Genomic DNA, 14171 nt, shown 5'->3' with positions numbered 1-14171 from the left:
AGCTTACCATTCTATCAGTTATGTGTTGTAAAACTCTTCCTTTGCCATTCATTAGAAATCAGGGCATTGACATGGCAGAATAGCACAATGAATTTATCTTTGGATCATCCAGGACATTCACATTTATACTTAAAGTGTACTGCAGATACACGGCCCATTTAAACCTTTAAACACAGAATGCTTAAACGTTTAAACGCTCAACACACAACAAGCAGTTATACAGTTAATCATGTAATGCATCCAACGGTTAATCCCTCTAATCCTGTGTGTGTTATGATGGGCCTCTGAGTAAAGCCAGGGGGTTAACTCGCAAATTCCCGCCGATCTCCTCTGGATGAACGTACCGTCTGGCGCCTCGCTCAGGGCTTTACCCGACATCTCCCGCTCGCCCACCAGCCACACGTACCCCGAGCCCGTCATGTTGAGGAAGCGGGCAGCCTTGTACACTGCGGCAGCGTCCTCCTCACTGGAGTTTGACAGAAGATTGTTTGTTGGTTTTACATCCCAGAAACACTGAATGGAAGTGACAGGAGGAAGTGGTATGTTCACTTTTGGGAGGGGTTGATTTATTCGCAGTAGTTCGGGGGTTGGTGTTTGTCCAACTGATTACAGTACGTGACATTACTGGGACTTTTGGAATTTGGCTTTTATTTTTGGGATGGCTGATTCGCCTGAAACAGGAAACGAGTGAAGACAGAGACGGACATAATAGTCCCTATAGGTCAGATGGATTATTGAAGAAGGCCACAAAAAACTGACTGGATTTTCTTATTTCACATTTTAGGGATTGGGAGACACTCCAAATACCCAAATGTACAGTATGTACACAAGCACTGAAAAGGTTAGTTTTTCATGATATATCCACTTTAAACATTCGACTAACAGGATGCCCTAACTTTTAATCTCTTGTGCCCTAATTTTCCTTTAAAATGTTCTAGTAATAAGGAATATTCAGACCCATTCGGCCTGACCAAATGGCCTGGGGCATCAGGAATGATAACGAGTGGCGCGAAAGACAACCCTCGCAGCATCTGGGGCGCCTCACGACATCCAAAAAGACAAACATGTGGGATTTATTCTATTGTTAGCCCTGTCTCCACTAGTTTCTGTGATATTGATTGACCCAATATGAGCCCACAGAGCTCTTCTGCACACAACTGCGTGATGCCGGCAGCGTTGCGGGTGCAGCAGTATCGTCGGCCCCTGGAACACAACTGGAACTGAACGTAAAGATCCACAGCTGGATCCAACAAGAGAGTTGAAGTTGATCTAAGTTTATTATAAAGGATTAGTATCTTGATTGATAAGGTGATCTACAGGAAATTAATTGGCAAATTTAAAATACATTTTTCAAGCACTACTAGCACATAAATATCCTCAGTTCCAACAATTGGTTTTACTCTTTGTTTTGTGTTAAAAAATGCATTGTGTGGCTTTTGTAGACAATCACTTGCATTTTTATTTCATTTCTGCCATTTTATAGTCCGCAAAAAATGATCGGAGGATTAACTAATAATGAAAATATTCAGTTTAAGCATCACCTTTACCAACACAAGGATCTTGTTTTCTTGTTCTAAGCAGGTCTGATACCTTAATCAATGCTCCTATAGGCACGTTAGGAGAAAGTTATGTGTAATTTGAGACATCTCACCTGGCGGACAGGATGATGACTCGGGCCTCCAGCTCTTTCGCCTCCAGCAGCAGGGCAGTTAAGTTAGTCTCCTGGCTGAACTGGAGGACTTTCTCTGCCTGTGATCGGGGCATAAGAAAGGTCAAGCCAGCTACTTTTCCTTAACTTAGACGCCATGCTGCCTCTTTACCTGCTTGGTTCGAGCTTGGCCGATTTTGTTTGAAAACGAGACAGAGATAAAAAAAAAAAAAAAAAAAGGAAAAAGATCCAAGGGAAACCGGCTGAACGAAAAAAAGAAAAAAAAAGCTTGAAGGGGGAAAAAAAAAAACTTTTGCATTTGTTCGCATGCAAACTGAGGGTTATCAAGGCTCCAAAGAAGGACGTGCATGTGTTAGGTAAGGGGAAGAAGAAGGTCAATGCAACCAATAACTAAAAACGGGTGAAGGGGGAGGGGGGTGAGGGACGTTTTCCCCCAACAAAAAAACTGCTGAAAACTAGGAAGTGCTACAGAACAGGAGGAAGTAGCATCTGGGAGACGGTTTGGTCCCACACTACCGGTTCTCCACAAAGGAATGGACTTGCAAACTCTTTTTGTGTGTGAGTATGTGTGTTCTGAGTTCATGCATTCCTTTATTGAAGGAGAAAATGAAAATGATAAAAGCGAGGCGCTGTTCACTGAAATCTTTTTTCTTTTTTTTTTCTTTTCTGTAATGACCGAAAATTATAGATTTTTCATAGCAAAATCATTCTTCATTTAAATCATAGGGAAATGTCTCAAAAAGTAAAAAATTAAAGAAAACACGTGCTACCAAGAGAGGAACATTTCTGGGTCGGCTGGTGACTGGTTTGGGCTGGTTTCTAGTTGCTACGTTTGGAAAGTTGGTGGGCGGCGTGCATTGACCATGCAAATATACCTTAGGTCCTCGCTTGTTGTCATAGGACAGTTGGTCGAGGTTTTCATAGTTCCTTTTTTTATTCTGATGAGTAATGTGCACAGAGAAAATATGCAGACACAGAAAAATATTATAAACAGTTGAAAATGGGGAGCAGTAAAGCATTCCAACAAATCTCCACTTTTCTGCTTCAAATTGGGATCTTTAACGGTGGGGCTTGCAAAACATCAGAGATGACCGCTTTAGAATAATGCTGACAATGCGGATGATTGTTCAAGATATCAAATACAATTGGGGATGAGGGAAATGTATTCATTGTGTTCAATGCGTGAATTAACAGCGATGCCAATTCGATTAGCGCTGTGAGAGAGCTCCAGCAATGACCTTGAACACTTAACTGCAGCTCAGCCATCGGGTTCGTTTCTTCTTCACCATACTGGAAACTAACATCACACAACTTGGAATCTCAAAATGGCCGCCAACGAGAACCATCGGATTTCCAACACATGACCAACACACCCGTGTGATCAGGTTTGGGGCTTCCTTAAAAAGTATGAAAACCATGTTCGAAGTTTTACGATTTGTAAACTTGTCAAAACTACTTATCTCTCCAACCAGCTGGAACCAGTTCCATCCTTATTGTTATCAACTGGTGTGATCAGACAACAATTGGCACAACACATCAAAAGCAAGAAACCTGACATGAAATAAACCGCAATGTTTAATGGTGAAACAAACTGCACGACAGCTGTAATTACCAATCCAATCTTGATTGACAGAATCCAATCCAATCAAAGCAGAAGCTGAAGTCACAAACACTTACAAATGTCACAAATGATTCACTCTGAAAATGGAAATGGAGGCTCCAATTACAGCTGCTAATTCATTCATGATATAAAATGAATTTGAAAAACCTTTTGCTCTCTCTTCGTGAAACCTAATTGGCAGCCACATTACAAAGTTGCAGTTCGATGCACGTTTCTTATCATTTCCTGTTGGTACAAAAACGTAAAGTATGTAGAGGGTAAAGATGATACAGTACATACAGTGTGGGATTAGTAATGTGGGATGGCATTTGGTCACAGCACAATGCACTGACTCAGGTTGAACTTCATTCGGGCAGCCGAGGCGTCACCATTTTAGATTCCAGTCCGGTTCAGTTAGAGGAGACACCCTGGAGTCCTGCCTGAGACTGGCAGCCATTTTGCAGGAAAACACACACACATCATCTCTCTGCTCCACCCGGGGTTTCTTCCTTACACATCTGGCTTCACAGCTCTCACCTCAGTGCACCGGACCCGTTTCCCTCTCTCCGCAAAGTGGACGGTGCCCACTTCCTCAGTACAGTAACACAGCTGACAAACAAAGTCATGACATGAATACCGACCAGAAACCCACTCAAAATGAAATGTTGAGGTAATTGTTAAATCTTGAATCATCATCACAACTGAAATCACTTCATCCAAACTGAAGGACATCGAGCAGATAATGCCAGCTTTTGTTTTCCACTGTCATGAAAACACCATGACAAATTGTCAGTGGGGTGAAAAATAATTCCACTTATTCCACTTCCTTGATAAGAACATTTTGGGCAATTATAACAATTAAACTACCATGTAATTACCGTGTAACTGGCATGTACTCAGAGAAGCGTGAAGAAATCCTCTCCACAAGAAGCATTGCATCCAGCAGCAATGCGGACCAAAAAAACCAACTGTCTTTGCCCCCCCAGAGATTTTCTGAGCACTCTATTTTTGTATCCTCAGTCAGGCATTAATATTTCATGTTTCATGTGTTGGTCCCGTTTGCACACTGTGTCCAGAGCCTCTCTGCTGCTGGTGACAGTGATCCCCCTGTGACTGTGTGACCTGGCTAACTACTTGCTTGCCTGAAAATAACATGTACATTTCCCGAGTTTATGCAGCACATCAGGGTGATTAGGGAGAACAACACCTCTCATCTTTAATTACAGCATAATGTGACAACGTCTGCCACATCCAAACTAATAGCCATTCACATCCCCCGACACAGTCAAAGCTGTCAATGCACTTACGGCTCGGGCGCTTAGCCGACATCGTCATCCAAACAAAGGGTACAATACAAGTGCTGCAGGGGCCATCGGCCTGCTGACGTTGAGACAGACGTGGGAAGTCAGAGCCGAGCCGAGAACGAGCATGCTAATGGCATTTTTATATTCAATTTCCAAAAGAACAGAAACTGTACCAGATTGATATTATTGTTTTCTTATTTTGACCACATCCCTAACAATGCCTCTACAGACTTTTGTCTTTGACACCCAAGCTCATTGGTTCTTCAGTAAAGACGTACATTTAGAAACAGGCCACAAATACATGGTTTCATTTGTTTTATATAGGGCACGGTTATTTCCCCCAAAAAACCCTGGGCACTTTAGTGTTTCGCAAACAATCAATCAAACAGGTGAAAATAGTCCATTTGTTAGGGACTATTTTCAGCTGCTGACTAATACACCGTCGGTGCCCGGGTGAATTTGTGCAGCAGGGCGGTGCGTGTGGTATCAGCTCAATATAAACTACAACATGTCAGCCAGTGCAACCCTGTCAAATAGTTTTTGCAACAACAAGATAGAGCTCTATGGCACAGAGCAAGAAGATAACGCTTGTCACTAGGATCAACTCGTTTTTTGGCTTTGGCCTTTTTGTGAGATTTGTCGACAGTAAGATAAAATCCATGATATCGCCAACAACATCCTTTGAGGTTGATCAGGATTTCTCTTCAGATTTGGGAGAAATTCTCAAATGAATTCTGCTCAGGAACCCCCAAAATTGCTCAAGCTGTCCCTGCAGTCCGAACTAAACACATGGGTAATTAAAGCTGCAGCCACTTCCCTCAGTATTATGAGTTACTGAATGGGGAGCACAGATGGGTTCATTCTGAGACCCAAACTCATATTGTGCAAACTCAAAAGCAACTTCCTCGGTTCTCATCAACGGCTTTTAATACACAGATTTCTCTTCTCCAGTGGAGGATGTGAGTCACATTGGGATTATTTCTACTGCACAATTGTTTTAACTTCACGGATGTTGTTACGCTATTCAACTTGATTAACCCAAATGTTTGAAATGTTGTTTTTTCTACTGGTGGCTGGTAATCAATGCTGATCCCAGTCACTTAATTCAAGCAGCTTTCACTTTCGCTGTAGCCGCCTTCCGTGAATTACCTCGGATGTGTGTCATACTCAGCGTAGCCTCGGCTTCTGATTTAATTAAATCTCTGAATCAGGCTTCAGTTCATTCTGCCACACAATTACAGCAAAGTGCCCCGGAGAGAGGGACACGCATCACAAGAGTACAGAGAAGAAAGGGAGAAAAAATATCCCAAGGTAATTTCATCCTCTTTTAAATGGATGGAATAGATGGCAGTTGGGTTTTTTTCTCCCCGCCTCTCTCTCGCTCTCTCTCTCCCGGTTCCTAAAGGGCACACATCATCGCAGTCTCAAGTCTGTTTTGGCTCAAAGAAGATCAGCATTTCACTGACCCACATACACTGCTCGGAGCTACACTCAAAATGGACGCATCAGCGGTATCTGAAGAGGCGAAACCATCTCCCGTATCATGTGAACATGACCTCGCGGGGTGCGATAAACACAAGGCCTCTGTGTCTAATAATGAAGCCGGCCATTCATCAGGCGCTGAGAGGATCACCGGTCCTCCGCCGTGGCCCCCAATAAAACACCTCAGTCTGTGATGGTTTGCAAAGCCCCAAGTTAAAGTCCACTATTTGGCTCCCAATGTGGATAGACACAGGATAATTTGGACTATGGCGAAAAGCAACGTGAAGATGAGCAAATAAACGTACAAACTTTCGTCATATTAGACCACATTAGACGCTGTTGATGTCTCTAGGAATGTTAGCCAATGTTTACACAACGGTGAGAGAGAGAGATGTGGCCACACAACAGAAAGGAAAACAGTTACATACACAGAAGACCACTGAGGTTTCAAGAACCTAACACACTCGCGTGTTCTCTCACGCTCACACACTCTTTGGTGGGGGAGGAGGGCCTGGGAGCCGGAGCATCTCACCTTTGTTTCTCTCTCCTCCAGGAGGGTCTCGAGCCTCTTCTGAGCGGCCCGCCCCTCGTGGTCGTCGCTCACGATCAAGATGATGTGGTTCCAGTTGAACTCGCGCATCAGGTCGAACCACACGTGCGCCTGGTGGGAGTAGGGAGGGACCGTCCGCAGGAAGGACAGGTGGATGCTCTGAGCGGGAGCAGGAGGCGGGAGGGAGAGGTTAACATGGTGGGGTTGTCCATCGCCACTTCATTCTGAATGCATGACTCGTTGCTCGGAACATTTAGGAATAAGTGGGGGAAAAAAACCTTCCACGAGGGTAGATTATTGAGATTATTGCCCTTTTAAAAGGGATATTTCAGTCTTCACAACCATAATAATTGCAATATGTAATAGATGTTGAACCTGGCTCCAGACTCCTCTGGTTCTACTCCTCTCCTCCATCCCCCTTATGATATACATTAATTGACTATTTATGCCGCTAGGCTATGAATTAACAATACACTAAGGTCACATGACTCCACGTCTCCACTTGACTAAAGGAGGACTAGTCGGCGTGATGCCGTTCTGTAGTCTCATTTAGCCACTGCTGTTTGTAAGACCCGGGAGAGCTTCAAAATTCTTCAAAAAGAATTTTAAGAATTATTTTTTCAGAATTCAAATTTATTCTTCAATCCTTTTTCAGAATTCTAAATAATTCTTCAATTCTTTTTCAGAATTCAAAATTATTCTTCAATTCTTTTTCAGAATTCTTTTTCAGAATTTTGAAGCTTCAAAAAGCTTCGAAATTAATACGATGGGTATTTTAACTGACATATTTTGTTTCGTAGAACTAAACTCTCTCTTTTCTTTTTGTTAACCAAATACCTTATATAGAGCATCAAACCAAAAACACCCGGAAATGTAAAAAATAAAGTCTTAAAAATAATTGACAAAATAATCCTGGCTTGGTCACGTGTCTGGGTTCTGACAGTGCGGCAGCCATCTTAGTTTTGAGCAAATTGTGTTGCACTTACAACGGCTGGCCAGTGCTTAGCAGTGTGTGCAGTGGCAATTATGCCGTCAAAACCTCAAGAAACATGCCTTTGAATAGCAATCCACTGTAGGGACCAGTATTCCTGAGAGGATCAACTACGTACTTTGAATCATGACCTTTGCCTAACTAAGTGTTTTTTGTGCCCAAGCTTAACCAAAGGTCAACCAAAGCGCTCTAATGTCCTCCCAGACGAGCGGAGGCTGTTATAGCAGCAGATTCACGCTCATAGTTTTGGAATGACGTGTTTAATATAGGCGTACGGTTCGGGGGACTACATACCTTTGGCCATGTAGTGCACTTTTATTACCGTACAATACAAAACATAGATGTAGAATATAAACAAAGTTGAAATCCCTAGGGACACTGTGCATTAATGAGACCATTTTTAGATGGTAAAATTAAAGCTAAACCAACTCACTAAAGGACAAACATCTTGTGCATTTTTTTTTAAAGCAGCCTCTATCAACGCACAGACCCCTCTCGCTCCTACAAACGCATAATGCCCTTTAAGTTGCAAGATTAGCAAAAGTGTCACTAAAATATACTTTAAATTGACTTATTAAAGTCCCCGGCATTTTATTTATGTGATTGCTTTAAAGTTTTCATTTTACTGGCTTCATAAAAACATAACTCATGTTCGGAGGAATTATTAATGATGTCCTTTCAATTTTCTGCTGGAAACCCATTTAATCACAGCTCCTCTAATGGACAGTGATGGGACGTTTAATCTAGGAAGCGCTTGAAGCCGCCCCATGGGAGCTCCTCTCGATCGCTCTGCTCACTCTCTTCCTGTTTTCCTCTCTTCTAGTCTCTCTCTCGCTCCCGTCCGTCACTCACCTTGTCCGAGTAGATGGACATGCGGGTGGTGAGCCCCACCACGGGTATGCGGTAGAAGCCTGCAGTGTAGGAGACAGGCGTTGGAGTGAGGTGGTCATTGGACTGGGGAGGGTGACTCACCAGGATCGCGTAGACCTGCAGAGGCGCAGAAGAACAACACTTAGTCATGCTGACAGCAAATGAAAACGCCGCTACTCGCTCTCTGCAAAAGACTTAAGGGGGTCCAATTTAGACTTGAATCTTTCTCTCTTATAGCATTTTTGCAGAAAATATGTACACAAACACACAACTGGGAAGCTGCAAAACGCCCATTATCCATCTTGGTAAAGCCAATAAAACTAAACTCTCACATTTGTATCAAGCAACTATGACAACTATGACAAAAAGACATATGAAACAGTCTTTATAGCGTATGTATCTTGTTGTAGGCTGTAACAACAACAACAAAAACGGTATACATAATGTACCAGCTGCTGTTATTCCCAGGGCGTCAAATCCCAACGCACAAGGCAGTCTGTTTGAGACGGCTTTTAACTGCTATCCCACCATCATTGTCATTATTGACGCTCAGAGAAAATTCACCAGGACTTTCAACCAGGAGGCAAGTGTTCGTCTCCCAAAAGGATGCTACTGATGTTTGCTGCGTGGTTTCAGTTCATGTTACTATATTCAAGTGGTCTTGTTGCCTGGACCTAAGATTATGTACTTATTTTAAGCCCAGCCATGATGGTTTTTCTCCTAAAGCTAACTAAAGTGGTTTCATTGCCTAAACCTATAAGCCAGTGTTTCAGTCTGAAGTCACAACGTGTTTACTGCGACGGCATTGAATGCATAGAATTATTAACATGAAACAGCATTTGATATTCAGTTATTATGAAAAGTTCATTTCAGCATATCTGAGATCAGTTAACGGGGTTAACAGCATGAAGTGAGAGTGTGTTGAGCTCTTCACGGTCACCATCTTAGATTGGTGGAACAAACAGTATATTCAAGCATGCATATTTTCCAAAAGGATAGATATAAAAGTGGGATGATAATTATTTACAATTACTCAAATTCCTGCCGGATCCTGCAATGTTATTCTCTGTAACTGTACATGTTGTATATCTAAAACGTTGTTTAATTTTCTGCTGCTGTCTTGACCAGGGCTTAAATAGATGAATAAGAATGTCCAAAGATTGCCACACACAGCGTTTGGGGCCCCCGAGCATCTGTGGCCCGATCTGCCGCATCGGCTGAAACATCTGCTTTTCAACCTCAAGTTTAATGAAATGCGTGTGCACTTTCAATAAAACATCATCATCTTTTAGTGAGTGCAACTGCTGCTCTAAACAGGTTAAAAATAACATGTTTGAACCTGAATATCTACATAAATTCACCTACGACAAAGAAACAGAAAAGCAAAGAAATCGGTTCCTTTGTACAAAATGTCTTCGCTGTGCTGGCAGACAAACATGCATGGATGGATGCTCGGCTTAATCTAATCCCTGCATTAAGCAAACCAATGCTTTTTACTTTCATGAAAAAGAAAGAAAAAAAATCGGAGTCTTGAGAAATGCCCCGGGAGATGTGAAGGAAGATGGACACAAAGCTGGCATGGCTGTGCAGGCATGGATTGCTGAATATGAGCAGTCCGTATGGCTGGGTCAAAAATGAGGTCTATCATCCAAGCACTGCTCCCAGGCATCTCCTCCTCCATCTGCCACTGACTTCCCTTTCAGTAACTGAGAGCCAATCCCATCACATTAAACCTTCCACGGACCTTCTGTCTAAATAAGGTGTGATGCACGTCTCTTTTCTACCAGAGGGATGTGGGTGTTTTTTAAGAGAGCAGAACCATTGTTGGTGGAAGCTGCTCATGCTGTGGATGAGCATGTGACGGCGGACTGGGTGCAACGGCGATATTCTGCAAGCCTGCATCAATTAGAGGCTTTTACACTAAGCAGAGGACCGAGGACATGAAAGCGGTGCTGAAGCTGCGGGGGTGTTTTGGTTCGCATGAAGCCTCATTATCTGTGTGGGAGAAATGAGAGCGAGAGCGGGACTTCACGCCTCAACATGCGCGCGTGACATAACGTTGGCTTTTTCTTTTTCTTCTTTTACATGTATTTATACATGTAACACAAAGCCTTGTTGAGCAAAACATGAGAGGATGGTTCAACAACTCTAAAAAATTAAATAATTAAAAAATTAAATAAATATCATTATTAAATATGCTTTCTTAGTTAAATCTGAAGCACATGCATGAGGTGTGAATATTTGCCTCACTTTTTAATCTCATACTTTCAAACATTTTAAAATAAAAAATGCTGCTCGTGCACCAACGGCATCATGTCTGCAGACTGCAGCTGAGCGAGTGATCCACCCCTGCAGACCGACAGACAGAAGCTGTCCTCCGCGGATGTCAGCCCCGCTGTCCGGCCAGAATGGTATCATGCAAGTTGTGTAATTGCATACGACGTATTGCACATTTCCACTCCTCCCTGCATCCTTTGCAGTTCAGTGGTTGTGCAGCAGTGTGTCCCGGAACGTATACATGTTGCCCTCTCATCCGAGATGTGCCCCTAACCATATAGAGCCTATTTATGGACGTCTGTAAAAACAGATGGGTCCGTGGGGAGTTCGCTGTATTAGAACGACACTGAGTGGACTGTGTGCAAATGCAGTGCATGGTGCCAAATTGGACAATTGGCAGGCCTGTAAGTAAAGTATGGGCTGATTCCTTATATGTGCATGCTGAATAGTGTGAGGCTTTGGCGAAATAGACAGCTGTCTAGTCTGGATTCAGAGCTCGAGGCTCGACATGCATCCATCCGTCTTTTGCCCACTTCAGTGGCCCCTTGAGAGAGAAAACACACCCGATTTTAACATGTAGGTCATGTTAGTTAAAAACAACTTTCTATCAAGGCACAGCGGGTTTCTCCTTCAAAAACACTCACAGCGAACCCGTTTTACAGTTATGTGGAGGTGTGCATGGACCATATGAGTTATAGCGCAGAGGTTATTAATAAGACGGTGTGTTTGCAGAGGAGGCAGAAGAATACCTGACTGGAGATGAGGTCCTCGCAGACGGAGAGAGCCATCTGGATGGCGTTGGGTTTGTGCGTGACGGAGATGGCGGTCAGCTTGAATTTGTCCCTGCCGTAGACCTGGTTGGCCTGGGTCACCGCATCTTTGAAGACCTGCTCGTATCTCTTCTGGCTCAGCACGGCCCCGATGTTCACGATCTTCGGCTCGCAGCCGGCCCGCGCGCAGGAGCACCAGAAGAGCACCGCCAGCAGAAACAGACGCATCGTGCGGGCCACCAAACGGCCCGGTGCTGCCCGGTCCCTTTCAGCGCCGTTGGCGGGTCGGCTCGACCTGCTTCTCGGCAGCAGCAGCGCGGCTCGGCCGGTTGAATGCGCTACTGCAGACACGGATCCAGGTGGGCGGTTGGGAAGGACTGGGGGAGGGACGAGGAGGGGAGGGAGGCCGAGAGAAAAAAGGTGGATCTATGTGCAATGCGGAGGAATGTGCATGCTCATATTAGGGGCCGGCTGTCAAACAGGAACGTTGAAACCGCATTGTCCCCCCCCCCTCTTTTTTTCCGCTCTCCTCTGCAGAATGTTCTCAAACCTCCCGACGGTTTGGAAGAAGGAGTTGAGCCATTGTCTCGGCTTCCGTGCGGCTTCCTCCCGCAGGGGTGTTGTGTCGCGCTCCCTCCAGCCGCTGCTCCGCGCGCTTTGTCCGGACTGAACGCTCCCGATGCGTCGCTGGCTGGTCAATCCGGGCACAGCGGCTGCTGTCCTTGGTCCTGACAGCTGTGCATGCGCGCCGCGGTGGTGGGTGCGCGCTCCCGACGTGTCAGCTCCCCCACTCTTGGGGGTTTTGCGCGTCGGCGCGCCGCTGCTGCTGAGTGAAAGAAGAACGTATGAAAAATAAATGTATACCTACTTGTTCAGCATCCACTAGACCCCCATGCTACTCATAACATGACGGACAGGCCTCATCCGGGCAGCCCACGTGTATGTTTGCATACCTGCAGGGCGTGGGTATAGTCCGCTGAATTAAATCAGATTAATATTTGTGGGTTTTGTTAATGCGGGTGATTTGTAATGACAACCAGACGGCTGGGAGATGTTCTCCTAAAATAGCCTGATTGCACAAGAGCAGATGGAGGGAGAGAGAGAGGGGGGAGGGTATTTCAATCTAGCGGGTTTCAGGTCAGAGATGAGCCATGACACCGGCTTTGGTGGGACTCAGTTCACTCCAAACTGGAGAGAGAGACACACAAATAGTCTGGTTGTGTCGCGTATATCTGTGACTTCCGTGGACAGCTCATTAATCACGCAGCATCAGTGGCGTCCATCCATCCAGCCGTCACACTTCATCACCCGTCTGTCCGTGTGTGTGTGTGTGTGTGTGTGTGTGTGTGTGTGTGTGTGTGTGTGTGTGTGTGCGTGTGTGTGTGTGTGTGTGTGTGTGTGTGTGTGTGTGTGTGTGTGTGTGTGTGTGTGTGTGTGTGTGCGTGTGTGTGTGTGTGTGTGTGTGTGTGTGTGTGTGTGTGTGTGTGTGTGTGTGTGTGCAGACGCGGACTACGATCGGCCCGCGTTACTTTAGATGTTGCGTAATCTCTGACCCGGCGCTTTTGGAGCGTTTCGGTAAATGTTGGGTGGGAGCAGCAGTCAACCTCCGTGGTTACCTAGGAAACTAGATTTTTATTTATTTATTTTATTTCTTACAACCCACATGCACGAAAGGGATCTTTACACGGAGGAAATATTCCCTGACAGGCAGACATTGAGTGTATTCATCACAGCAGGAGGCGTCGAAACCAATGACTCGAACAAAACGCGCGCCAACCTGAAACCGTGAAAAGAGATTTCATCAGGAGAGGACGCGTTGTGTGAACCGCCCTCAAACGGCCGTTTATAATTTCATCTTGATTATTAATAGTCAAATATTTAAATATTTATTTTGCCCTAGGGGGGTTTGTGTTGTGTGTTTACGGATAACAGCAGCTGCGATTGAAAAGGCTGTTCTGGAAACGAGGCCAGTGTAAAAGCATCGAACAGTGTTCTGAATTATAAATCGCACAACACTGCTGTCTCTCCGCGTCGCAGAGAGCTGATGAATTAATCACCAGGCGGAGGAAATCAACAGTCATCAGCTGCTGGCTGTGAGCTTTAATGAGCTTGTCTCAAACATGATTAGTTGAGTTTTTTTTCTAAAGACAAGGACTATAATATATGTGCACTGTTAAAATAAATACATTTTACTTTCTGTTCTTTCCTGCAAGAAAACAGCTCTGCCTGAAATGCATTTAGAAAGTATGGACACCAATTGTGCAGCAAAAACAAACCATAGCTAAAGAAGTGAAGGTGGCACAGCATGGCTCTGGCAAATACATGTATTTTTGTTTCTGTAGCTCAGTGGGGAGCGAGGTCGTCCTTCAAGCAGAAGAACCGTGGTTCGATCCCCGCTTAGCCCATGTCCATGATGTGTCCTTCGACAAGACACGTGACCCCTAAATTGCTCACGTAGCTGTGCCTACGGTGTGTGAATGTTAGTGAGTCCATGTAGTGTTAAAGTGGTCGGAAGACTATAAATGCTTTATCATTATTATCAACACAAAGCAGCTCTGTGAACACGTCTCAGAATATGTGAACACATTAATTCCATTCACTTGACTTGATTCTCGGACCCATCATCCAAAAATAAAGTAATAAAAGGATTTTTAGAGG

At 44.4% G+C, this 14171-nt stretch overlaps 1 protein-coding gene across 5 annotated transcripts in view; it reads right to left on the bottom strand.

The window, feature by feature from the left end:
• The window catches only part of grin1a (glutamate receptor, ionotropic, N-methyl D-aspartate 1a), a gene marked incomplete at both ends in the record, with an annotated part of 30639 nt that extends 18898 nt beyond the window's left edge, over positions 1–11741 (bottom strand). For 3 of the 5 annotated variants that reach the window (XM_079235146.1, XM_079235149.1, XM_079235147.1), the window contains 6 exons: positions 345–466; positions 1652–1749; positions 2545–2607; positions 6588–6764; positions 8449–8583; positions 11493–11741. In XM_079235146.1, coding sequence (XP_079091272.1) covers positions 345–466; positions 1652–1749; positions 2545–2607; positions 6588–6764; positions 8449–8583; positions 11493–11741 — 844 coding nt within the window. The remainder of the gene's footprint in view (positions 1–344; positions 467–1651; positions 1750–2544; positions 2608–6587; positions 6765–8448; positions 8584–11492) is intronic. The other 2 variants (XM_079235148.1, XM_079235150.1) reach the window with 1 other exon arrangement.
• Between the last annotated feature and the right edge of the window lie 2430 nt (positions 11742–14171).

The sequence above is a fragment of the Taurulus bubalis genome, assembly GCF_910589615.1.
Source record: "Taurulus bubalis genome assembly, chromosome: 19".
In the NCBI taxonomy this organism is placed as follows: Eukaryota; Metazoa; Chordata; class Actinopteri; order Perciformes; family Cottidae; genus Taurulus; species Taurulus bubalis.
Note: the sequence above shows the minus strand (reverse complement) of the source record. Positions and strands in the feature narration are given on the sequence as shown.